Here is a 27353-nt window from a genome sequence, read left to right as displayed (position 1 = left end):
TGCTACATCTTGTCCGACTCTGTGACCGACCCCATGGACTGCAGCACACCAGGCTTCCCTGTCCTTCACCATCTCCCAGTTTGCTCAAACTCATGTCCATTGAGTCGGTGATATTATTCAACCATCTCGTCCTCTGCTGCCCTCTTCTCCTCCTGCCTTTAATTTTCCCCAGCATTAGAGTCTTTTCCAATGAGCTGACTCTTTGCATCACGTGGCCAAAAGTATTAGAGCTTCAGCTTCAGTATCAGTCCTTCCAATTTACCAGTGACTAAGGGTTCACTGGTCCAGCAAACAAATCCCTATCCACATATTCAGCCAGTTGCACAGGTAGGACTCTGTGTGTGTGGGTGTGTGTGTAGTAATCTATTCAGGCATACCTCATTTTATTGTGATTCACAGATACTGCCTTTTTTACACATTGGAGGTCTGTGGCAACCCTGTGTTGTTAATAATGGTTATCATTTTTTTTTCCAATAAAGTATTTCAAAATTAAAGTAGGCACATTGCTTTTGTAGACGTAATGTTATTACTGATGCTGAAGCTGAAGCTCCAATACTTTGGCCACCTGATGCGAAGAGCCAACTCATTAGAAAAGACCCTGATGCTGGGAAAGATTGAAGGCAGGAGAAGAAGGGGACGACAGGGGACAAGATGGTTGGATGGCATCACTGACTCAATGGACATGAGTTTGAGCAAGTTCTGGGAGATGGTGAAGGAGAGAGAAGCCTGGCGTGCTGCAGTCCATGGGGTCGCAGAGTCGGACATGACTGACCGACTGAAAAACAACACATTGTTTTTGTAGACATAATGTTATCACACACTTAATAGGCTACACTGTAGTGTAAAGTTAACTTGTATATGCACTGGGGGGGCCAACAAATAATTCCTGTGACTCTTTATCATGATATGTGCTTTATTACTGTGGTCTAGACCTGAACTCACAATATATCCAAGATCTGCCTGTTTTCAGGATTCCCTTTCCCTTCAATTTTCTCTTTTATTTTTTTTAACTATTTAAAAATTTTATTTATTTTTAATTGAAGGATAATTGAAGTTTCTGTCCCTTCTAAACGTGATTGTTCTCTTCACTTTCTCTTTTTATAGGATAAGCCCAGTGAGCCTTCAGGGCTCCTCATTCATGTCTCCAGTCCCTTTCTGGACCCCAGGTTGTAACGTTCCCCGGACTCGCCCAGGGTGCTTGTTAAACATGCAGGCTGCCAGCCCGCCTCCCTGGAGGTTCTGGGCAGGAGTTGGCACCTTTACCAGGCTCTCCAGGTAATTCTGAGGCAGGTGGTAAAAGAACAGCAAAATACTTCCTTGTGTCACTGATGAGCCATAAACAAGAGGGTGCTTTATTGTTTTTACCTCTAGAGAAGGTTCATTTCTGCTCATCCATTTCCACTCTCTCGCTGGTCACCCTTACTAGCACAGTTGTGTGACGATCCCCTGTGTTAGCATGGCCGGTCCGCGTGAGCCCCAGGCTCAGCTCTGTGCTCTAATGAGCCTGGCCTTGGGTCAGGTGGAGGCCTGTACCTATGAAAACAACGTGTGCCCGCTCAGGTGCTTCAGTCATGTCTGACTGTTTGTGGCCCTATGGACTGTAGCCCGCCAGGCTCCTCTGTCCATGGGATTCTCCAGACAAGACTACTGGAGTGGGCTGCCATGCCGCCTTCCAGGGGATCTTCTGGACCCAAGGATCGACCCGCGTCTCTTTTGTCTCTTACATCTGCAGGAGGGTTCTTTACCGCTAGCGCCACCTGGGAAACTCGAAGATACGAAATTAATGGAAAAAAAAAAAAAAAACCACAGCCGTAAAAGCTGTCGTTTGCCATTTCACCACGTGGTGGTGCCATGGCTCCACTTTCCACTTCTGGTCCTTTTGACGGGCGTCCTGAAAACTATTTCATTTTGCTGACGGCTTAGAGGGAATATTTGTTGTTGCTCTGATGAGTTTTTCATCCTCTGTTATAATCTTTGATTCAGAGAGACAGTGACACAATGAGGAGCGTGGAGAGGGAATTGCGTTTCTAAACTCTCACCCTCCCCACAGGTTTGGGGGATACATTTTGGGTAGAGTTAAAAAAGATGGTTCCAAAGCGTCAACAAAAGACCAGGGTTAGTGACAACCAAGTCAGGAGGGGTGGACACACACCTCTGCGTCGTGTAGAGTCATTTTTCTGTCTTTCCTCTAGGCCCTAACACAGAGCTTACACATCAGTGTAAGGAAGAGACCGAATATGACTTGATTACCTCCCGTGTGCCAAACACTTAGGTCATCTCATTGAATCCTCACCATAACCCCCTATTTCATGTCTCTCAAGAGGGCAAATGCCAGGCCTGAGGAAAAATGAGACTCGGAGAGAGCTCTCCAAACAACACACTCTTTCTGCGTACAGCATCAACACTCTTCATCCACTGACCAAACACTGATAACAAAGCAGCTTTGCAAGCGATTCTGTTTGAGACAAACTGATGCTACTTGGGCTTCTGCCTACATTCAGAAAGGAAAATATTGAGCCCCCGGCTGTCAAGCAGCGGACACGACACAGTGATTCACTTCTTCTACCAAGGGCAGAGCAGATTAAAAAATAAATGAGAGGAAGGGAAATGTAGTACTTTCTAATGAATGGGCAAACACAGTCCCATCAGCAGCTAAAGTCAATGAAGCACAATAGAAGGTGTTTGAGTGAGCCAGAGTGAAGCCCAGAGCCCTGCATCTCCTTCGTCCCCCGCCCCCCACTCCTGAGGACCCTCCTGTCCCTTCTCCAGAATTCTGCCCCAACAGACACTGGAGGGACATCCTCCTGGAGCCATATGGGATAAGCAAAATAGATGATTTCCAAGCTGTCTGCGTCCATCCCTTATGTCTAATACAGGTGCAGGCAGGCTGGGGCTCCAGATTAACTGAGGTACAAACAGAACTTTCAAAGGCTTAAATTTAGGAATTATCAATACATGGTGTCATTAGGGGGACAGTTAAAAGCAGGCCTGATATGGTAGGAGGGAATCTTGTCTGAGCAAATCATGAGACGCTGTAGACTGTTGAGCTCAGGCCAGTCCCCCAGGAGCATCCACGTGGTCCTGCTTGGGCAGGCAGCCTGTTTTATTTCAAAGGCCTGCTGGGCTCTTTTGCCTCACCTGTCTTCCATAAGCCTCCCATATATCCAGCTGGCCACCTGATCCCACTCTGGGCAGATCTGAGGTTGTGCCATGCCCTTTCTGGACATCAGCCTGTGTTATTCACATCCCTCTTCTCTGCCTTACTCCACACTCTCAGGACTCCAAATCTGCCTACGCAGGGCAAAAAGGGGAAAACTCAGCTAACCGGTGACCAGTCTGGGTGCAGCTGAGGAACTGTTTGATCAATTCACTTAATAGTAAAGTGTGTATGTCAAGGTCATTTAACTGCAGCTTGAAGGGTTGCATTGCTTGGCCTCTCCATGATCACTCATGAGCTGGGCTGTTGCTTCCACGTATTGGTCAACAGCCAAGTCCAGATACCTTAGCACCCCGTGGACCCAGCATGCGTGTCCCGCACACCAGTGACACACTCCCTCACTCTCAAGCTCCCTCAGCCAAAGGCTGGTGAGTGCCCGCTCTGTGCCCAGCAGTTTTGGAGGCACCAGAGATCACCGTGGTGGGCATGACTAGGAGGCCTCTGCTCTCACAGAGCTTGTGTTCCAGTGAGCAGGACAAAGAGTAAGCAAACAAACACAAATCAGATGGTGATAAGAGCCAGGATAAAAGCAGAGAAGTGTGCCATGCCTGAACGTAAGAGGGGCTTGGCTGAGAGTGGATGGGATCTGTCTCCAACCATAGCATCCTTGCCTGGATGGACTCAGGGCTGGTAGCATCCTTGCCTGGATGGACTCAGGGCTGGTTTCTGTAGGAGGAAACCAGGGAACAGGCATCAGGGAAAATGGAGGATGTCATTGCTTCTCAGCGATGCTGTAAGACCCTGGGGCAAGGATTACAGATTTCTCAAGGCACCACTGCCCTCCCACCATAGTGTGGGGAAGAGGCTAGAGATCAGTGCTGATCCTCTGTCTCCTGCCTCACAGGTGGTCCAGAGCCGACCCTTCCCTCACAGGGGTCAGAACTGAAGCTGAACAGGCTGCAGGCTTCCCACATCACACAGCTGCCCATCACATATCTGCTTTCTGTTCCTCCCCTGGGCCCCTGATTTCCTGGGAAAAGGAAGTGGGCATATGGAAAACTTCACAATAATTTATTTGATTTTCCAGATTCCTGGCCCCCCTCTCCCCTCTACGTGTCAGTGCTTAATTTAGCTTGGAGGAGATTTCTAACATTAATTGTGATGCAGCCCATAATAGGGGGGTTTCTCTGGTGGCTTAGCTCTAAAGAATCTGTCTGCAATGTAGGAGACTTGCAGGAGACATCAGTTTGATCCCAGGGTCAGGAAGATCCCCTGGAGAAGGAAATGGCAAGCCACTCCAGTATTCTTGCCTGGGGAATCCCATGAACAGAGGAGCCTGGCATGCTACAGTCCATGGGGTCGCACAGAGTTGGACAGGACTGAGCATGCATGTGGGCCAGGCCATAATAGGAGGCAGGACTGTTGTCTGCAGTGGGAGGTGGAGCAGGACCATAGATGTCACGGCAGCCAACACTTCCTGAAGAGCAGTAACAGGTGACAGAGAGCCAGGCATGAACCATCTCACACCCTCACATCCGTGCTTCAAGTTGGGAGTCTGTGGGAGTCTGCGGTTCATGAAGTAACTTACCTGAAATGGTACATGGAAGCAGTAGAGTTGGGATTTGAACAGATCTCCTTGACTAGAAAACTTTGTATTTTTTTCTCCTACAGCATGCTGGGGAAAGAGCTGGAGAACAACCTGTAATCTTTACTCAGCACATCAAAGCTCTGCAGCCACATGGTCCCAGTTGTCTGCAAGTCATGCTCTCAGATGCTGGCATCCAGTGGCCCCGCAGCCCTGGTCCCCCGAGCATCCTCCCGTGGGATGGCCAGGACTCCCTGCCTGGGCTGCTAACATCCTACAAAGTGGGAAAGCATCAGGGATTGTCACTTACTGGCCCAGGTGGACAGCAGCACCAAAATCCTGTCCCCAGCACCCATTCTTCCCCTCAGGTAAGTCCGTTCTCCACAGGCCAGCCGAGGGTGACCCCTCGCAATTGTCAATCCTGTCATGGTCTCCATCATGTTGAGAACCAACTCCAGGGTCCCACGTGGGGCCCCGGGCTGGCGTCTGCTGGCGTCTGGGATGGCATCGCTAGAACCCTTCCTCTTTCTCGTTCTGCTCCAGCGGCACGTTCTCTGAACAGAGGAGGTACACGCCTGCCTCGGGCCCTCGTGGATTAGTTCCCTCAGCCCGGGGACAGATTTTTAACCCCAGAAATCCCCAGGGCTTGCCCCCACCCCACCTCGTTTTATTTAGGTCTCAGCTCAGAAAGAAAGCCTTCCCTCACCATGTGACAGAAAACCAACCCTCCCTCATGGTCTCCGTCTTCACTCTGCTGGACGTTGCTCCCTAACACACCTCACTGCTTGTTATCATTTCATAATTTTTCAATTACGTCTTTTTAAAAATGTTTTCCGACAGGGACCATTTTTAAAAGTCTTTATTGAATTTGTTACAATATTGCTTCTGTTTTTTTTTATTACTATTTGTTTTTGGCCATGGGGTATGTGGGATCTTAGGTCCCCAACCAGGGATCAAATGCACACCCCCTGCACTGGACGGCCAAGTCTTAACCACTGGGCCGCCAGGGAAGTCTCCTCAACTACGCCTTGAGCACCTGTCTCTTGCACTAAACCATAAGCTCCCTGAAGGCATAAGAATTTTACATATAATTTTTTTTTCCCCCCACACGGGATCCATAGTGCCTTGCAGAGGCAAGGAGCGCTTGTTGAGTGAATGAGTGACAGAGGAGAAGCAGCTCAGTCTCCCATGAAAGACAAACAGGTTCTGAAGAAATTGAAGGCTTTGGGGAGGGAAACTGCCCCAGCTGCTCTTTGGCTCTCCAGCTGCAGTAGGAGACTCATGGCCTCCTCCCTCTCCTCAGAAGCCCCTTCCAAAGCCCACCTCTCAGAGCCATCTCGGGAGCCTGGTCCCTGAATGCCAGCCTGGGCAGGATCTCACTTTTCTCCGGAGCCACCCCGTCTCCACACAGCTCTCAACCTCCTCCTCCTCCAGTCCACCGCCCCAGCAAGGGAGATGCTTCCCGGCTCCTGCTTCGGTTCAGGTCCACACCAGCTCCCAGAAACATATGCCTCTGTCCCAGACAGCCTTGTTCTAAGAGTCAACCGCTGATAGCAAGGAGAGCGAGCCTTGACTGGAAACAGGAGGACAGGAGGGATGGGCCGAGAGAAGCTGTGAGGAGGCAGACTGCCCCCTCAGACTCTTGGGGTTTATCCTTCTCCAGTTAAGAAAGGTGGAGTCAGACTCCACTGCCCTCCCCGGGGGAAGACGTGGCTCCTGATACGACCCCTTCACTCTCCAGGTTTCCTACGTGGGTGTCCACGTTCCCCCTTGCAGGGGATGGTTCTTGATGAAGGCAAAGTCACCACACTTCACTAACCCTTCTGCAGGTGATATCAAGGGTGACATTGAATGACGCTAGCAAAGGAGGATTTTATGAAACTTCTGACTCTGAAAATGGAATCATTCATAAAAGATTTAGCAACTCCAGAGACCAGAACACCCAGTCTTCTCAGTTGATTAATGAGGAAATGGAGACACAGAGATGCTGTGGAGCTGGTGAGTGGCACAGCTAAGACTTGAAATCTCCCAGTCTGCTGTCCAGCCAAGCAGGACCACCAAGGTGAGGCAAAGACAGATTCTCCCCAGTAGGAAGTTTGATTTCCAAAGTGTGCATGGGTTCATTCAGCCTTGCAAATAATTCCCCCAAAGGGTCAAGCCTGTAAACACACCCCATCAGCCTACATTGTTGCTCAAGGATCTGACACATTTACTGCTAATTATCCTCTCCCCTTCATTTCCCCTTCTATTTTTTTTTTAAATCTACCCCCTCCACTATCACCCCAAGCTTTCAAATGATTATTTAGAGTTTAGGCATCAGGCCCTCACTGGTATTGATTCAAGACTTTGTGCCCACGTGACACCAGTTTATGGTCGGAGGTTTTCTCTGCTCCCAGGATTGGCACCCTTCTCTCCCTCCAGTTTCTCCCAAGGTCAGTGACTCCTGGGAGCTCTGGATGTTAATTTGTGAAATCCTCTCCCCCTGGCAGCATGAGAAGTGGCCGTGCAACAGATGGCATCAGATGACTTCACTTCTACCAAGCTGGTAATAAATTGCATACCTGGAAAATCTATATTTCAGTAGTGACATTATTTACATTTTAATTTATTAATCCTATTAGGAATATTCCCTCCAGGAGAATAATAAAGGTGGAATAAAGAAGCAAGACAAACGGGCAACTGTGGAAAAAACACCCCATTCAAAGTCCTGCTGTTTCCCTCGGGCACAAGCTTATGTATCACCTGTGTGCGAAAAAAAAACATCTGACTTGGTAAAGATATGAGAGCATCTGCTGCTCCAAGTGGCTTCTGAATTTCCCCACAGACCCTGTGATGTCCCAGCCTAGGGAGTCTATTTTTCATGGGAAGCTGCAGTAAACATTTCTTTTAAAAATTCTGGTAATAACCCTATCCAATGCTACAAGTGTTGAAAAGACAAAATACGTTTTAAAAAAATAAGCCAATGGAAGAGCAAGAAAGTACAGGCTGTTTAGGTGGCTGGCTGGTGGTAACAAGTGTGCAGTGGGCTAAATATTGACCTGAGTTGACCAGCAACACAGTGGACGCTCCTGCCTGCATTTCAGCCCCACTGGCACTCAGGAAGCCCGGGATTCTGGATGACTCACAAGGTCATCAGTGTGTTTCATCATCAGTGGAAGAAGCACAACTCATCCTTAGGGATTGGCTCTCACACTGCCACTTCCGTTAATGCCTCCTGGCGTCTGTGCCTCCTCTGAAACTGTCAAGCAGGGCTCTACTTCTGCGCTCTAATGTTTGTTAGTCCTTTTCCTATTTTATATCCCTTATTGGATTGCTAGCTCTACAAGAACTATAAATTTTATTCACCCTTTTTACCACTCCCATGGCATGCAGTAGGGGCACAATAAATAAGGGATGCATTTTTCTAGATTCCACATATATGCATTAATATATGATATAGAAAGTTTTTCTCTATGTGCAGAGCAGAAATGGGAACACAGATGTAGAGAACAAATATATGGATACCAAAGGGGAAAGAGGGGTGGGAGGAACTGGGAGATTGGGATTGACACATGTACTCTATTGATACCATGTATAAAATAGATAACTGATGAGAACTTCCCTGGTAGCTCAGCTGGGAAAGAATCCGCCTGCAATGAGGGAGACAAGGGTTTGATCCCTGGGTTGGGAAGATCCCCTGGAGAAGGGAAAGGCTACCCACTCCAGTATTCTGGCCTGGAGAATTCCATGGACTGTACAGGCCATGGGGTCACAAAAAGTTGGACACGAGTGAGCGATTTTCACTTTCAATTTCAATGAGAACATACTGTACAGCACAGTGAACTCTACTTAATACACAGTGGGGACCTGAATGGGAAGGAAGTTCAAAAGGGAGGGGATACATAGGACTGCATGGAGATCCAACCTGTCCATCCTAAAGAAATCAGTCCTGAATAATCATTGGAAGGACTGATGCTGAAGCTGAAGCTTGAATACTTTGGCCACCTGATGTGAAGAACTGACTCATTGGAAAAGACCCTGATGCTGGGAAAGATTGAAGGCAGGAGGAGAAGGGGACGACAGAGGATGAGATGGTTGGATAGCTTCATTGACTGGATTGACATGAGTTTGAGCAAGCTCCGGGAGTTGGTGATGGACAGGGAGGCCTGGTGTGCTGCAGTCCATGGGGTCGCAAAGAGTCGGACACGACTGTGCGACTGAACTAACTGACATAATATGTATACGTATAGCTGATTCATTTTGCTGTACAGTAGAAACTAACACAACGCTGTGAAGCAACTATACTCTAAAACAAATTAATTAAAAATACATAAGTGATGCCGTCTCAGAAGTTGACAGCTGCCATATTTTTCTTGTTTGTAGGTAGTTTAATTTCAGCATCCTCACTCTCGTATTGTAGTATTAGAGATGGGAGAAAGATGCCATAGAGCAGACATGCATAGGGAAGGGAAAGTCTTTTTCCCACTTGCCTTCTTGCTTTAGCCTTCTTGGATTTTGAGAGAATAGAAAGGATCATGGTAAAGAAAAAAAATAATAAATTAAGAAATGCAACCTATTCTTGGAATATAAGATGGAGTCATGAGTTTCTCAAGTTACAATATTTTCACCCCTATGATGAATAGTAATTCCTATTCTAGTTACCTCACAGGGCTATAGGCTCTGTGAGGCTCAAATAAGATAATATACATCTGCAAGCTCTTTGCTGGTAGGAAAGCATGATATCCATGCGAGGTATTATTATCCCTTTAATCTTTCTCTGCTCATAATGGAGAAAATTTTCCAAAGACAAATTGGGAGCTTGTTTCAGGCTCTCAGCTGCCTCTTGCTACATGATGTCCATGATAATGAATGCCGCAGAAGAGCCTGGCTGAATTCAAATAAACAGCAGGTGGAGCACAGTTGTCAAGCCTCCGGGGCTGCTGAAATCAGGTGGGATTCTCCCATAAGCCTCTGGGACTCAGCATGGGCTGAGACGCCACTTCACACGATGCCATTCCAGGTAAGCCTTTTATTTCACACCTTCCTGTATTCTGTTCTTACCAGGCCACCAAGGGCCGTTCTGTAGGAGGTTATGGCTGTTCCCTGTAGAACACAAAGCCCCCAGTAGTGAATTGGGGGAGCTCTGCATAGACCCCAGCCCACTTTGGGACTGAGGGACCCGTTTCCACAGCTGCAGGGAGTCATGGCAGCTGATGGCTCTCCATCAAGTCCCAGTCTGAGCATTGCCCTCAGTCTGAGGGCCCCTGTTCCAGGGCCACATCCCCTCCCATGCCCAGTGACTGGTCAGAGTGGGGAGGGGTGGGATGAGGGCCTGACTTCCTTGTCTCAGAGTGGGACAACTCTGAAAGATGTTCCTTCTCCAGAGCTCCCCAGAGGATCTCCTAAGAGCTTTGAGCCAATTTTATTGCCACCCAGCTTCTTCCTTTGCCAAGTCCTGTGTCCCTCACCCCTCACAGGTATTGTCCTACAAAGTGAAAGTGATAATCGCTCAGTTGTGTCCGACTCTTAGGGACCCCATGAACTGTAGCCCACCAGGCTCCTCTGTCCATGGGATTTTCCAGGCAAGAAGATTGGAGTGGGTTGCCATTTCCTTCTCCAGGAGATCTTCCCAATCCGGGGATGAAACTCAGGTCTCTTGCATTGCAGGCAGATTCTTTACTACAGAGCCATTCCACAAACACTACTTAATAAAGTGCCTGTGTGCTGATCTGCAAGCCGCTGTAGCTATAATACGGAGAAGGCAATGGCACCCCACTCCAGTACCCTTGCCTGGAAAATCCCATGGATGGAGGAGCCTGGTGGGCTGCTGTCTATGGGGTTGCACAGAATCAGACACGACTGAGCGACTTCACTTTCACTTTTCACTTTCATGCATTGGAGAAGGAAATGGCAACCCACTCCAGTGTTCTTGCCTGGAGAATCCCAGGGGCAGGGAAGTCTGGTGGGCTGCTGTCTATGGGGTCGCACAGAGTCGGACACAACTGAAGCAACTTAGCAGCAGCAGCAGCAGTAGCTATAATATGGCTCAGTTTTATGGTGAATGGGTGGCTGGGCTACAGGGATTGGTGCTCTCAGCCCTTGGAGAAGTTGGGTGGGTTTCACGTCAACCCATGTCCCTGGGGCGAGCTGCCTTATCCATAAGCCGTGTTCTCCATTTACCCTATGTTGCCAGACCAGCCTTATTTTATAGGTCCCATGATGCCAAAAAGGAAGGTTGGGAGACCCTAAAGGAATATGCAGAATGGAATGTGTATTAATGTATTTTAATACAGTAATTAATCTATTTTAACATAGTAAGGCTGCCTTTCCAATATCCATTCCCTCTCTTCCTTACTAACTACACCCTGATTTTAATTCCAGCTGAAAAACAAAACCCCACACTCCCCAACCTCCTCTGCAGGCTGGGAGAGCCACGTCCACAGTTCTTTCTCAGTGGCGAGAAGCGAGGACTTGTCAACCCTCTAGCTCCTCCCATAAGGGCATCTCCCCACTTGCTTTCTGCTTCCTTCCTTGTCTTCCTGCTTGGAACAGGGGTGGGAGGCTGGTGAGCAAGAGGAGAGCCACGTGCTGAGTATATTCATCATCTATTGTTGTTTAGTCACTAGGTCGTGTCCAACTCTTTTGCAGCCCATGGACTGTAGCCCACCAGGTGCCTCTGTCCATGGGATTCTCCAGGCAAGAATACTGGAGTGGGTTGCCATGCCCTCCTCCAGGGGATCTTCCTGACTCAGGGACTGAACCCGCGTCTCTTACATCTGCTGCATTGGTGGGTGGGTTCTTTACCACTAGCACCACCTGGGAAGTTCATCCAGGGCATTTCCACCCCCAACTCGTGTTCTCTACAGCAGAGGACTCCAGTCTCCAGACCTAATGCCTGATGATCTGAGGTGGAGCTGATGTAATAATAATAAAGTGCAGAAAAAAATGTAATGCGCTTAAATCATCCCTAAACCACCACCCCCCTACTCCACACTCCATGGAAAAGTTGTCTTCCACAAAACCGGTCCCTGGTGACAAAGAGGTTGTGGACTGCTGCTCTGCAGCACAGCATTTCAGCCTCAAGCCTGACACGTGAATGTGTTAGGACAAAGGGGAAAGGAAGATGGTTTGGCTGTTACTCCAACCCTCTCTCTGCCTCCCCATCCACTGCACACTAAAACCAGAGGATGTTGATAGGAACCTGTACACACACACAAGCTTCCCCAGAGCACACTGTGAGAAGTGGGGCTTTAACCAAACAGGCAAGACCAAGAAAAGGGCACTAAGGCAGGAATACCAAAACTGATATTTCTGAGATGAGAACAAGATCAGAAATGCAGCTGGCAAGTGGCCGATCCAGGAGAAGCCAGCTGGGTGTCCAAACTCTTCTTCAACCCTCCCTGAAGCTCCCCATAGAAAGCGGTGATGTAGCCCAAGTGGGATGGGGTGGGAGATGCTGGCGGGCTTAGGACTGAGATGCCTAGAGCTGGGAGCAGGAAAGGAATAACAGAACAGTTTCTAGAGCAGTGTGCCCATCTTCCTTTAACCCTCCGAGATGTTCTGCAAAGCCAAGGACACAGCACCACCCCTTCGGAGAATATCTCTAGTTGTTGAATTGTCTAACTGTGACCTGAGGTCTCTCTTTCATGGCTCATTGATGGTCCATCTCTGACATCTCATTAATTTCTGATCACTTTCTTGGGTACAATTAGTTAAGCACTTCCTTCACTGTGTGATCTGTGTGAAAAGTCACACTTACAGGTTCTTGGAGGACAATTCCAGAATCAGATCTAAAAGCCAGCCCTGAATACCACTCTGCTGGCTTGGCTGTCTGTGCAGATGTTCCCAGAAGTTCAGTCATTCTCTGTGTGTGTATTTTTATAGTTCATTCCTCAAAATTAACGTTAATAACCAGATGAAATTCATTTGTTTGCTTTTTTCCAACTGAGGCCGCCAAACCAGATCTGAGGTTCAACCTTTTCCATCTTGTCCCCAAGTAGCAAATATTTTAGAGCATTATAGCTAGTAGCTAGCATCAGACCACCTTGGCTATCAGTCTCTATCTGATCCTGGTCCCTCGTTTCCAATCATTCCTCCTGCTTTGTTTAATCCGACCCCAGCTTTGCCGTGAGCCCCAATTCTGACCGAATCTTGGCCTTGGTTCCAAGGACTTCAGCACATCCAAGGATAGGATAACACCTCATTCTGCGTCCTCTGAGGACTGAGGTCCTATTTTGGAACTTAAATTCCTTAAGGTAGATCTTGTTTTCTACCTAGTGGGGTCTCCCCTGGCACCTACTTGTTCCAGACTTGGAACTTGGGTTTGTTGGAAGCCTAACTGTTCCAGATCAAGGTCAATGGTCTTTCCACTATGCTCCTCACTTGTCCAGAAATTGAAAGTGTTAGTCACTCAATTTGTTGGAAAAGATTCTTGAGAGTCCCTTGGATAGCAAGGAGATCCAACCATTCCATCCTAAAGGAAATTAACCCTGAATATTCATTGGAAGGACTGATGTTGTAGCTGAAACTCCAATACTTTGGCCACCTGATGTGAAGAATTGGCTCCTTTGAAAAGACCGTGATTCTGGGAAAGATTGAAGGCAGGAGGAGAAGGGGACGACAGAGGATGAGATGGTTGGATGGCATCACCAACTCAATGGACATGTTTGGGTAAACTCCGGGAGTTGGTGATAGACAGGGAGGCCTGGTGTGCAGTCCATGGGGTCACAAAGAGTTGGACAAAACTGAGCGACTGAACTGAGTCACTCAATTGTGTCCAACTGTTTGTGACTGCATGGATGCAAAGAGCCTGTAGGGCTCCTCTGTCCGTGGAATTCTCCAGGCAAGAATACTGGAGATGGTAGTCATTTCCTTCTTCAGGGGAATCTTCCTGACCCAGGGGTTGAACTCAGTCTCCTGCATTGCAGGCAGATTCTTTGCTGTCTGAACCACCAGGGAAGCCCCTTACTTGCCCAACCACCTATGAAAAACATGGTTCTCATAGCTGGAAGGGACTTTAAATATCATTTAGTTCAACCTGTCTTGCCTGACAATAAACCTACCTTGCCTGACAATAAACTCAGAAAGTTATTCAAACAGCTTTACAAATTCAGAGCTCTCCCCTTGTCATTTTGAATAAGAACAACTTAAAGTCAACCATTTCAAAAAATTTCTCTCTAACGATCATGGCCACGGCCGCCTTTGAAGTCTAAGGATGCTATTTTTCAGATTGTTTTAATAACTGTCTGGATAATGAGTAGAAGAAGCCTGGCCCTTAATGTCAGACACACAGAACCAACTTTCGGACAGCCAAGAGGGGACAGGGGGTGAGGGGAAGGCAACCCCACACACTACTGGCTTCTCAGCCCCTGTCAGCTTTCCCTCTGAGACTGGGGCAGGGCTGGGGGGTGAGACTCCACTGCCATTCAGTCCCAAGACGAGCCCACCTCCTCAATTACAATCAAGATCTTGACTGAACAAGGAGGACAGCCCTATGGGTTTCAGTTTTTCAGTCTGGGGATGATCTAGGACTCTATGAATCTGGACTGCTGTTGATGGCCCTTCGTGTGCATGCTCAGTCATTCAGTTGTGTCCGACTCTGTGACCCCATGGACTGTAGCCCACCAGGCTCCTCTGTTCATGGGATTCTCCAGGCAAGAATATGGAGCGGGTTGCTATGCCCTCTTCCAGGGGATCTTCCCAACCCAGGGATTGAACCCAGGTCTCCTGCATTGGCAGGCAGAGTCTTTACCTCTGATGGCCCTTTAATTAAAGACACAGAATAGCTTTCCTGACTCATGGTCTGCTACAGAGCCACAGACAAGCCATGCAAACAGGCTCCCAGCTCTACCCAAAACTTTAGAGCTTCTCCAGACTGCAACCACTCCCTACAGCAAGCCCTGAGGAAACTCAGGATACTAGCCCCAGATTGCTGAGATGCATATCAAAGGAATGACTTCAGTGAGCCTAGATGCTTGCATCTTCCCATACAGAGAAAAGTACTGAATTCCTTAACTTAGGAGATCTGGTTTTCCTCTAATTAACAATTATCTTTTGATTTTCCGACTACCTGCCCTTTGTTGCAAAACATCTATATAACCTGGGTTCCCCTCCTCACCTCCTCCCAGCAGTTCTCTCACGGTTACTTGAGATGCTGTCTCCTGGGCTTTAAGTCCTAAAAGTTCCCACTGGATAAAACATAACTCTGAACTAAAACAGAACAAAACCCTTTAGAGCTTCTTTGCAAATCAACGACATCCCTAGAGTAGTCTGTGCAGGCTCCCCCCAACCCCGATCCCACCCCGTCTGGGCACGGTGCTCAAGCCAGTCCTGGTCCCTCTTTGTCTGAAATGACTCTCTCACAGGCCAGCCAGCCCACAGGGCCCCTGAGAGCCTGGATGGCCAAACTCATTAGGGGAGGCTGGGGTGCGGGCAGAGTGCATTTTGTAGACATGGAGAAAGCCCTGTCAACTAGATCTGGGGAGTCCATGAATTGTGGCAGATTTGGGGCAAAGTGGAATCAACAGGGACAAAAATAATTTAGGAGACGCCCTGCTGGGAGCTCCAAAGCTTCTAAGAAGATGCTGCCTGACGGCACCCAGCTCAGCTTGACTGTCCCACAAATCAAGGGCACGCTTGGCTATGGTTATGACAGTGCCTGGGCAGAGGGACAAAGGCGTAGAACCACACGACTCAGATGCTTTGACTGGGCCACTTCTAGAATATTTATTGAAGCAGGCAGTTTGGAGGTATCTAGCCAAATTACTTAATCATTCAACTAGATGTAAATATATCCCTGGGAATGGATGGGATTCACCCAAAACTTTTAGAGGGGTGAAAAGTCTTTTTAGGGACTTACCTCTTGGTTCAGTGGTTAAAACTCTGTGCTCGCCATGCAGGGGACTGTGGGTTCAATCCCTGGTTGGGGAATGATGATCCTGCATGCTGCTCATTGGTGCCAAAAGAAATAAATAACAATTTAAAAATAAATTAAAGAATATCAGCTTTTTTTTAAAAAAAAAAAAGAGACTTTTTAGGGGGTGGTAAAATTGCACAGCTCTCAGAGTGGGTGTGGCTTGTCCACATGGAGATCCCTGATGTCTGGGGGCCAGAAAATTCCAGTGGGACCCCAAACACGGGGGAGACCCCACAGGGCCTTCAGAGACCTACAGGCAGAGCACTCTCCTTTCCACCAGCACCGGCAGGGCATGGAGTCGATGAGCACCATCCATGGCAGAACTTGGCAGGGAAAGGCGATTCCAGAAGAGAGCAGACCTGATTAATGCGCTGCGGCCTCTGAGAAGATTAATGTGCGGACAAGGGGAAACCAATGAAGGCAATTTATTTAGACTTTCAGAAAGACTCCACGCTAAGGGCTATTTTTAAAAGTCACTGAGGAATCTAGGTTTTAAAGGACTAGCTTTTTGAGATTAATGCCAACGAGACACCCACATTTTTCTGTTGCCCCCACTACGAAATATGAATGACTTGTGACTTTCACCCCATGGGGCATTTCTAAGCAGGTTCCCTCCTCTGATGGCCCCTCCAGAAGTAGTTTTTGATTCTTCTCTCTCTTACCTAACGTCTTCCACCTTATACGTAATTATATGTATAAATGCATCCCTGGTAGGCTGGAACTCACCTGAGGACAGGGCAGAGTCTTCCCCGTTTTTGTGTCCTGTCCAGCACTCGGACTAGGATTCCCTCTCCCTGATTCACCCTGACGCATGACGGCAGACCAGCAAACTTGACCACTACAGTTTATGTCTGGGGCTGTGTTCCCACGCAGGCTGCCCCGGTGGCTCAGCAGTAAAGAATCTGCCTGCAATGCAGGAGATGCAGGTTCGATCCCTGGGTCCGGAAGATCCCCCGGAGGAGGGCATGGCAACCCACTCCAGTGTTCTTGCCTGGAGAATCCCATGGATCCAACTGAAGCAGCTGAGTACACACACATGTCCCATGCACCTCAAGCTCAGCCTGACCAGCCCTGCAGTCCCCAGCCCCAGCCCGTCACATTCAGCTGCTCTTCCTGTGCCCCCTTTTGGCTAGTGGCATCTGCATTCTCACTGCACCCACCTCGGTTGGGGCCGTCACTTCTGCACCTGTGTTACACCTTTCCATTGGTCCAGTCTTTCGAAGGCCAGTGAGCAGGGTTCTCTGTGTCCCCTCCCCATGGCCCCTCCAGTCTCACCTTCTGTCCCATGTGTACAAAGCCGGGGCTGCTGCAGGGCCCCTGCAGGTCCTCACATACCCTGAGAACTCCTGCTGTCCTCCTGTGACCTCCCGCTCCTCCTCACCTGGATTCTTGCAGCTTCTTCCTGTAGTGAAATCCTACTTGTTCTTTATATACCAACCCAGGTGCTGTCTCTTCTGAGAAAATTTCTCCCAGTCCCCAGTCCGGATTTATTGTGTATCCTATGTGCTCATTCATTCATAACAAACATTTCTTGAGCAACTTCTATATAACAGGCATTCTCTTAGGCAAGGGTGATAGAATGGCAAACAAGACTGTTGGTCTCTGCTTTCATAGAGCTCAGCATCGCATGAGGGGTGGAGGCAATTTTACAAGGAATTATAAAAAATATAGTAAGTATTAAAATAAACGCCCCCTTCTGCCACAGGGCCTTTGCTTATGCCCCCCTCTCCCCCTGGGACTCTCTCTTCCCTTTGACTAGTACTCCTTCAGATTGCATGCAAAATCACTTCAGTCATATCTGACTCTTTGCGACCCTGTGAACTATAGCCCTCCAGGCTCCTCTCTCCATGAGATTCTCCAGGCAAGAATTCTGAAATGGGTGTCCATGCCCTTCACCAGGGGATCTTCCAAACCCAGGGATTGAACCCATGTCTCTTGTATCTCCTGCATTGGCAGGTGGGTTCTTTACCACTAGCACCACCTGGGAAGCCCTTCAGATTAAATTTAATTATTTTCCCAGGTTAGATCAAATCTCTGCTCTCTATGCTTTTATCACATTTTGTACTTCATCAAAGCTTGTAACACAATTATAATTTTATATATATTTGAATCACTGCTTGATTCATGTCCAACTCCCCTAGGCTGTAATCTTTGTGAATGCTGGGCCACGTCCAGTTTGCTCACCTTGGTAAACCTGGCTTAATAGAAACTTAGCAGGTGTCTGCAGAGAAGGCAATGACACCCCACTCCAGTACTCTTGCCTGGAAAATCCCGTGGATGGAGGAGCCTGGTAGGCTGCAGTCTGTGGGGTCGCAAAGAGTTGGGCACGACTGAGCGACTTCACTTTCACTTTTCACTTTCATGCATTGCAGAAGGAAATGGCAACCCACTCCAGCCTTGCCTGGAGAATCCCAGGGACGGGGGAGCCTGGTGGGCTGCCGTCTATGGGGTCGCACAGATTCGGACACGACTGAAGCGACTTAGCAGCAGCAGCAGGTATCTGTGGTATAAAGCAGTGCCAGGGAGGTGAACAGAAGACCTCCACCTGGTTATTATGTTATGCAAAGCTGCCCAGAGTAAGTAAGAAGTTAGACACCCTGCGGGGAATGAAGGAATTAGGCCAAGAGCAAGTGCCCAGCCAAAGTGCTCCAGGTGGCAAACAGCTTTGGGAAGACTGTAGCTAGAAGGGCTGGTGTTTTCAAGCACGTGTTTCCAGGGTAGAGGACTTATTCTCCAAAGGGTGCATAAGATAACCCATTAGGAAGCAGGAAGAAAACATATTCATCCCCTTATGCTGAATTTTTAATCTAACTGAAAAAGAAATTAAGCTTTACGATGATCTAATAAACAGGCTGAAACCAGCAACTCCTTTAGTGTCAGAGGGTCACATGCCATGCAAAGTACGAAGCCCATGAAGTATTCTGAAGGAAGAATGGCCACGCCCTACAAGCAGTGTCTGTGTCTTTTATGTGAACGTATGGATTACATGACTTAGCCTAAACCAAACCTCACAAAGCAAAACATGGCTCACAGAGTTTACTGCGAAGAAGTCACAGACGGAAGGTAATGCTGATAATGTAAGTACAAGTGGACAAGAATTTTCTTCTGAACTGACACTGCCTCATACAAGTTCTTTGTCAACCACGTTATGAAATAAAAACAATGGGCTAATCAGACCTGACAAGAAGACTACCAAAAGAATACAAAATTATCGCCAAGTCTTCTTGAAATATGAATTTGCATCCTCTATTGTTAAAGGCAAACCTGGGCCTTTTTATGGTTCTCATCTGGACATCTTAATTAATGGAGATAATGCATGTGTACAATTTATAAATAAATATACATATCTTGGGGTATATACATAGGTGTGTGTGTATATATATACACACAATGTATAGAATGTTTTTACTTATTTATTTGTGGTTTTCTAGTTGTTTCTAGAATGTATAGAGCCTAGAATGTTTTTGCTTATCTATTTGTGGTTTTCTAGTTGAGGTGTACAACCAAGACTTGGGGAACCATTTCTTTCAAGAACTGAAAGAAGACAATATGGTAGAACTGGGGATGGGCAGGGTGGGTAGAGGAGAGAAATTAGTCTAGAGAGATAAGCAGGGTACATAGCTCTATCATGATACTTATCATACTATTTATAATTGTTTATTTTAGGGATTCTTAACATGGTACCCAATAATTTATGTGTAGGTATATTTTGTGGAGATGATCCATAAACTTCATACAGTTCTCTGAAGGTCTGTATTTTAGTAAATGTTAAGAACTATCGGTTTAGTTAACCGTCTGCCTCTCCCAACTAAACTGTGTTCTTTGTTGTCCAAGACTTTTGTCTTTATGATCATCATCATAATAGATATAAAACAGGGATTCAATCATTATTGCTGCTGCTGCTGCTAAGTCACGTTAGTCATGTCCGACTCTGTCCAACCCCATAGACGGCAGCCCAACAGGCTCCCCCATCCCTGGGATTCTCCAGGCAAGAACACTGGAGTGGGTTGCCATTTCCTTCTGCAATGCATGAAAGTGAAAAGTGAAAGTGAAGTCGCTCAGTCGTGTCCGACTCTTCACGACCCCATGGACTGTAGCCTACCAGGCTCCTCCATCCATGGGATTTTCCAGGCAAGAGTACTGGAGTGGGTTGCCATTGCCTTCTCTGCAATAATTATTGAGTGAATGAACAATTTACTTTTTGCTTTCTCTTCCAGCATCGGGAGACAAAAATCAGAAAGCCACTTGCAGTCCAAAGCAATTCTTTCTTATAGAGAGTTTTGTAGGTCTTATTCAATCCATGCTTCCATCGCACTTATTGTATGAAGGGACTAAGTCTCTGAGCAATATTGACTCCTTCAGTCCTTGTAATAAAACCTAGGAGGAAGGTACTATTGATATCCTACTTCTTGAGCAGTGAAGCTGAGGGACAGAGAGGTTAAGTGGCGTGTCGAGGGAATACAGCTGGTAAGTGACAGAGGCAGGGGTCAAACCCTGTCTGGCTGCAGAGTCTGTGCTTGTGAGCAGCACACTGTGGCATGACCTGCAAGTTGGCTCATGGGTAAAAGGGTCGTGTCATCAGAAGACACTCAGTGTAACCTGACAGCAAAGACATCTGCTGTAACCGCCGTTGTTCTGTGGCAAATATGCCCTTCAAAAGCAGAGCAGGAAAAAGCAGAGCTTGATTCAAAGGGCTTGAGTTCATGCAGCTATGAATGATGGGCTCAAGTGGATAGCTCCACCTTGTAAAATGCCAACTGCTGACAAAGCTGTGAGATTACATTTAATGTTTGATTGTGGAAATTCTCTCAAATATATTCCGAATTGTAGAGAAAAATACAATGAACCTTCATGTACTCATCACCCAGCCCAAAAATTAACCACATGACCAATCACATTTCATCCATACTCTCACTTGCTTCCAAACTTTATTGTTTATAACACATTATTAACCAGAAACATGTTAATACCTCTTTTGTTACCTGAATATTATTGACTAGCATGTTTCAACTTTCACTTACATAACAAATCACCAGCCACAGGTGTTTCTGCAAAAATCCCCCAGTCAATAAAGAGTTAAGTCAACTCTAGATATCATGTGATTTCATAATGGAACTTTAAAAGATTGTGCTAGTCACTTAGAAACTGTCTAGAATTGAATTCAGAAGACTTGGATTTTGCCTCAACCACATTTCAGCTGTGTCCTTGGGCAATAACTTTTCTGAGCCTCAGTTGTATCATCTGTAAATTTTGTTTACAGAGGTTTCACCATATTGTTTTGAGGATTAGATAATTCAACACATGTGAGTAATATTTAAACTAAGGCTTTGATTGAACCTCAGTGTAGCTCTGCTTCCATCCTGCCCCACCATGAGAATCGTGATGGTTAATTTTATATGTCAACTTGATGAGACTATGGTGACCAGCTATTTGGCCAAATACCAGTCTAAATGTCTCTGTAAAGGTATTTATTTATATCTTATTGAAGTATAGTTGATTTAAAATATTACATTAATTACATGTGTATAGCATATTACATTACATGTATATAGCATGGTGATTGTGTATGTTTACAGATTATGCTGCATTAAAGGCTATTACAAGACTATGGCTATGATTTCCTGTGCTATACAGTATATCCGGGTTGCTTCTCTATTTTATACATAGTAGTTTGTATCCCTTACTCCCATACCCCTAATTTTCCCTTCCCCTGTTCCTTCTCCCCTCTTTTGTTGAAGTATAGTTGCTTTACAATATTGTGTTAATTTCTGCTCTACAGCAAAGTGAATCAGCTGTACCTATACATGTGTCCCCTTTTCCTTGGATTTCTTCCCCATTTAGGTCACCACAGAGCACTGGGTAGAGTTCCCTGTGCTGTTGAGTCATTTCTCATTAGTTATTTATTTTATATATAGCAGTGTATATATGCCAATCCCACACACCCCTTCCCTGCTTGGTTTCTGTACATTTGTTCTCTATGTCTGTGTCCCTATTTCTGCTTGCAAATAAGTTTATTTATGCAATGTTTTATGTGTTGGTATATGATAATTGATTTTCTCTTTTTTACTTATGTCACCCTCTATGACAGTTTCTAGGTCCATCCACATCTCTGCAAATGGCAAAGAAAAAGTATTTTAAATGTGGGATTAACACTTACAATCAGTTGACTTTAAGTAAAGCAAACAACCCTCCAAAATACAGGTTGGTCTCATCCAATCAGCTGAAGGTCTTCCGAGAAGACTGAAGAGACAGGTTTCCCACCCGAAGAAGAAATTCTGCCTCTAAATTGTAGCATAGAAATTCTGCTTTATTTTTCAGCCTTTGGACTACAGGCTGCAATGTCAACTTTTACTCAAATTTGCAGCCTACCACTTGACTATGGATTTTGGACTGGACAGCTCCACAGTCAAGGCTGACTTCAAATTGGCATTTAGCCAAAGGGGGTCAACAGCAGGCAGTTGGAGGATGTGGGGAGAGAGAAGCTGGGGCATTTGTCCCCTTGGCTTTCTGCTGGTAGGTTATTCCAAGCTGCCTTCCAAGTGGTCCTTCCCACTGCTGAGGTTCAGTGCCGCTTCCTCCCCTCCCCTCTCCAGGAGACCAGGCGACTGTCCTCCCCCATGCTGTTCCAGCCCCTGGCACCATCCCTGTGGTTTCCTCACACTGGGCCCACACTTTGGCAAACAGTTCCTTTATTAAACTCTTCTTAAGTACCCAGTTTGAGGATGCCATCTGCTTACTACAGGGACCCCAAGGGTACAGATGCCAGAGCAAGCAGTTTAACAGACAATCACAGACCAGGTATGTGGATTAAACAATGTCAGGAAGAATTCCATTAGGAAAACTTCAAGTGCTCATCACTTTTCTGGAGTCCCCAGACTGCCACCTTCCAAGCTGTCCAGCTGTCTGGGAAAACTCAGTGTGTGTCTTCCCCACCTCCTTCCTCTCCAAGGTGTTCTCTACCGGGAATGGAACTCACTCAGGTCCCTCTCATCTACTCTTGACCTTTTTTTTTTCTCTTTTTACTGCATCTTGGCAGCAGGGAAAAGCAACTCCTCCCGTTTCCCACAGTATCACATCATCTTTCCACACCCTCAGCATCCCCTTTCCCCAGCCTCTGAGCCTTGCTCTCTCTGGGACCAGCTAGCCCACAGCCTCTGAAGCCAGCACAGTCAAGGCCAGAGGTTCCCCGGCAGTGTCTAGAGATCACCTCACACACACACACACACACACACACACACACACACTTTGGTTATTTAAATTGTTATTGTCATTTTTCTTTTAGATGTGGTGATTCAACAGTTTGGCCATTTCTACAGGACTACACAATTAATTTCCACCCACAGCTAATTGGATATCCTTTCATTTCCCCACTAGTCCCCCAGTGTGACTCCTGCCACCCCTCGCCCCCATAAATATGTATAAAGTCGCTCCAAATATTAGCAGTATGTTTTGAAAAACACAACCAATTATACCAGGAATCTGATATATTCAAAGCTAGTCACAGCCTTTCCTTCCTTGGCAGCTTACTTTGAAAATTAGAAAACAACCGCTCTTGTTTATTAAAAACAAAAACAAAAACTTGACCTCTATTCACCAACACAACAGTGTGTAGAAATTTTGCTTTAAATAATTAAAAATATTAATGAACTACAGAGCAAGAGATGTCCATTTTAATGAGACACTGATACAATATAGCAGTTTTGATGTTCCTCTGGTTTCATTAAACTGGGATTATGTGTGGATGGGTGTGTGTAGCCGTAAGAACAAACTCAAAGACCAAAGAGTACAAACGCTGTTTGAAAGCTAATTAAAATGGCCTTCAGGATTTGGGGAGCAGCAATAAAGTCAACACCACCTTCTGCCAACTTCCATCTCTGTCACAGACATACTGTTTGGATTCAGCCAGCATTTCTGCTTTTGGAGTTTATGACTCAGCTGCTGAATGGCCCTTGGATGTGAACATTAATGACCCCAGAGTCATCAGTCAGCAGGGGTCTCTTTGACATCCTTCCCCACTCAAACCTCCATTTATCATTGCATCTGGAAATGGGGGAACTTCCCCATGCAAATCCGCTCAGCTGCTGTGGTTGGGGAAGGTTCTTCTACTCAATAGTGGGGAGGAGGAGGCTGGGACGAGGCTCGGAGAACCAGCCTGCTGGGGACCCCAGCACTGACCCAACCCTCCACCCAGCCTGATTCCCTTACCTGGTCTAAATCCCTGCCTAGAAGAAGCTACAGAAACTAGAAGGCCCCCACAAGCTTCCAGCTTTTCAGAAGCACATGGCTTTTCTTAGTCTTTATAAGCCATTAGCCTCCACACCTTGGGAGCCACTTAGAAACAGTAAGTGAGAAGCAAAGAAACATGCCCAATCTTGCCCCCTTCTGGGCACGCTTCACTCTCCTGCCCTCTAAACTCTTCCTCTCCAACCCCTGCCTCCTGCATTCACTCCACCATTTTCCCCAAACCCACTTTGAAAGAGGATATCAAATAGTCAAAGAAAAGAAAGAGGTCTTACATGGAAATGTTTGTCTTTCACATTTTCCACTCTGGAATTAAACCCCAGGGCTGTGTGGTGAGTGTGTCAGTTGGGGTGTTCAGTTCTTTCTACCAGTCTGTCTTTGCACGTCTCGGGATGGGCCTGGGCTTCAGGATCAGGTAGGTCTGCGTGCTGTTGATTACTAGATGACTTTGTGATATTTAACCTTTCTGGGTCTGTGGCTCCTTACACTTGTCAATAGGGCCTCATAATGGGATATTTATGAAGATTAAGTTTAGTTAATGAATACAAAAAAACTATGGGCAGAACTTAGAAGATCTTGGGTCTTCAATCACAAAAGACACCATGAATATATCCAAACCATTCCAGGGGCACAGAATTTGGATGCTCCTTGGAAATGAGTTGTTAAGGCTCATTCTGAACTTTGACATTAAGAGACTTACCAAGCAGAAATCCTAGCCTGGAAGCTTTGAGAAACAGGCAGAGTGGCTTCACCAGGATACTCTCAACTCTTTGGCTTCTAAATCTCTCCTGAGAATTAGGGTCCCCCATGAGTTTGCTGGGCTTCCCAGGTGGCGCTAGAGATAAAGAATCCGCCTGCCAATACAGGAGACATAAGAGACATGGGTTCAATCCCTGGGCCAGGAAGATCCCCAGGAGGAAGGCATGGCAAACAACTCCAGTATCCTTGTCTGGAGAATCCCACCGACAGAGGAGATTGTGGGCTACAGCTCACAGGGTTGCAAAGAGTTGGACATGACTGAAGTGAGCCAGCATACACACATGCACAAGTTAGGATTCTCCCAGCTGCTCTGGGCCCCAGGGTCTCCTGTTATTTACATGGATCATAAGTTCAAATGTCTACATGATCTTGCTTCTGGGCTTAGCTAGGACACTTCTTCCCGCCAAGCCCACAGGACTTAAATCGGGTCTCCCTGTCCCAGTCTTGTCCCCACTACAGTCTGTTCTCGCAACAGTGAGAGGAATTTTCTTAAAAATAAAGCAAATGGTGTCTCTCCTCTGTTCACCACCCCCTCCCAAGGGCTCCCATCTCACTCGGGGTGAAATCCCGGTTCTCCATAGTGACCAGCAAGTTGCAATACGACATGGCCCTCCCCCACCCCCGCTGTCCTCTTCAAGCTCATCCACGCCAGCCACACTGACACCAAACACATAACCAGCCACAGGGCCTTTGCAATTGCTTCCCTTGATCTCTAAGGTTTTCTTTCTTTTTCCCCACCAGAAGTTTGTATGACTTTCGCCATCACTTTTCTAAGACTTCTCAAGTGTCACATCATCAGTGAGGTCATCCCTAACCTAAAGAATAAAATAGTTTGCACACATACACACACCCCACCATACTATTACTTCTGTACCTATGTGTTGCTTTAATTTTTCATTGCATGCATCATTATCCAACATACCATGCCTTTATAAATGAATAGGTTTTAAGTTTAGAACAGTTTAAGATTTATAGAAAAATTGAGCAGAAAGTAACAGAAAGTGAAAGTGAAGTCGCTCAGTCGTATCTCACTCTCTGCGACCCCATAGACTGTAGCCTACCAGGCTCCTCTGTCCATGGGATTTTCCAGGCAATAGTACTGGAGTGGATTGCCATTTCCTTCTCCAGGGGATCTTCCCAACCCAGGGTCGAGCCTGGGTCTCCCGCATTGTAGAGAGACGCTTTACTGTCTGAGCCACCAGGGAAAGTTAACAGAGAGGTCCCACAAACTCCATAGTTTACACTAGAGTTGACTCTTTGTGTTGAACAGTCTATGGGTTTTGACAAATGCATAAGTTCTTGTACCCACCATTACAGGTTCTATATCCACCGTTATGGTATCATACAAATAGTTTCAACTGCCCTAAAACTCCTTGTGCTCCACCCACTCATCTCTTCTCCTTCCCCCAAACCCCTGGTAACCACTGACCTCTGTTCTGTCTTCATAGTTTTGTCTTTTCCAGAATGTCATGCAGTTGGAATCATACTGTACATAGTCTTCTCAGATTGGCATCCTTTACTCAGCAATATGCATTTAAGATTCCCTCATGTCATTGTGGTGGTTTGTGCACTCAGTCACTCAGTCGTGTTCGACTCTTTGCGACCCCACGGACTGTAGCCCACCAGGCTCCTCTGTCCTTGTGATTCTCCAGGCAGGAATACTGGAGTGACTTGCCATTTCCTTCTCCTGTGGTGGCTTAATAGTTTATTAAAAAAAAAAAACACTGAACCATATTCCATTGTATGAATTGATCACAGTTTTTCAGTTTGTTTTTTTTTTTTAATCCATTCACCTATGGAAGGACATTGTGGTTACTTCCAATTTTGGGCAATTATGAATAAAGCTTCTATAAACATTTGGGTGCAGGGTTTTTACATGGATATTATTTTCAACTTGGCTTCCCAGGTGGCGCAGTGGTAAAGAATCCACCTGCCAATGCAGGAGATAAAAGAATTCAATCCCTGGCTTGGGAAGATCCCCTGGAGGAGGAAATGGCAGCCCATTCCAGTATTTCTGCCTGGAAAATTCCATGGACAGAGGAGTCAGGTGGGCTACAGTCCACAGGGTTGCAAAGAGTTGGATGTGACTGAGTGACTGATTTTCGGTCAGATTGGCATCTTTTATGCACAATTTTCAACTTACCCAGGAGCACAATTGTTGGATCATATGTCAAGAATGAGGAGGGCCTGGCAACCCACTCCAGTGTTCTTGCCTAAAGAATCCCATGGACAGAGGTGCCCGATGGGCTATGGTCCATAGGGTAGAAAAGAGTTGGACATGACTGAAGTGACCTAGCAGGGAGGCAGGCAGGCATGGTAAGAATATGGTTAGCTTCCAAAGTGACTGTATCATTTTGCATTCCCACCAGCAATGAGTAAGAATTCCTACTGCTCCACATCCTCACCAGCATTTGGTGTTGCCAGTGTTTTGCACTTTAGCCTGCTAATAGATGTGTATGATACCTTGTTGCTTTAATTTGCAACTCCCTGCAGATGGTGACTGCAGCCATGAAATTAAAAGATGCTTACTCCTTGGAAGGAAAGTTATGACCAACCTAGATAGCATATTCAAAAGCAGAGACATTACTTTGCCAACAAAGGTTCATCTAGTCAAGGCTATGGTTTTTCCTGTGGTCATGTATGGATGTGAGAGTTGGATTGTGAAGAAAGCTGAGCACCAAAGAATTGATGCTTTTGAACTGTGGTGTTGGAGAAGA

At 46.5% G+C, this 27353-nt stretch overlaps 1 protein-coding gene across 7 annotated transcripts; it reads left to right on the top strand.

Moving 5' to 3' along the window:
* The first annotated feature begins 948 nt into the window (after positions 1-948).
* LOC129658653 (uncharacterized) lies at positions 949-8104 on the top strand. 7 transcript variants are annotated; one of them, XR_008717490.1, is made up of 5 exons: positions 949-3950; positions 4829-5110; positions 6484-6740; positions 7232-7287; positions 7379-8104. XR_008717490.1 is itself a non-coding variant. In XM_055589531.1 (5 exons), exons 1-5 carry the CDS (start codon positions 3927-3929, stop codon positions 7398-7400), a joined length of 621 nt encoding a protein of 206 aa, XP_055445506.1. In that variant the 5' UTR covers positions 949-3926; the 3' UTR covers positions 7401-8104. The 7 variants fall into 7 exon arrangements, 2 of the variants coding, with proteins under 2 accessions (XP_055445506.1, XP_055445505.1); XR_008717487.1 differs by having other exon boundaries at positions 7364-8104; XR_008717486.1 differs by having other exon boundaries at positions 7164-7287; positions 7364-8104.
* The last annotated feature ends 19249 nt before the right edge of the window (positions 8105-27353 follow it).

This window comes from Bubalus kerabau, chromosome 8 (genome assembly GCF_029407905.1).
Source record: "Bubalus kerabau isolate K-KA32 ecotype Philippines breed swamp buffalo chromosome 8, PCC_UOA_SB_1v2, whole genome shotgun sequence".
In the NCBI taxonomy this organism is placed as follows: Eukaryota; Metazoa; Chordata; class Mammalia; order Artiodactyla; family Bovidae; genus Bubalus; species Bubalus kerabau.
Note: the sequence above shows the minus strand (reverse complement) of the source record. Positions and strands in the feature narration are given on the sequence as shown.

Bases quoted from the DNA above. Each gene is read 5' to 3' on its own strand.
- LOC129658653 (XM_055589530.1), top strand. From the start codon at position 3,927: ATGTCATTGCTTCTCAGCGATGCT. The intron at 3,951-4,828 runs GTAAGACCCTGG...TTTCTCCTACAG, and splicing joins CATTGCTTCTCAGCGATGCT to CATGCTGGGGAAAGAGCTGG. The intron at 6,741-7,163 runs GTGAGTGGCACA...CTCTCCCTCCAG, and splicing joins ACAGAGATGCTGTGGAGCTG to TTTCTCCCAAGGTCAGTGAC.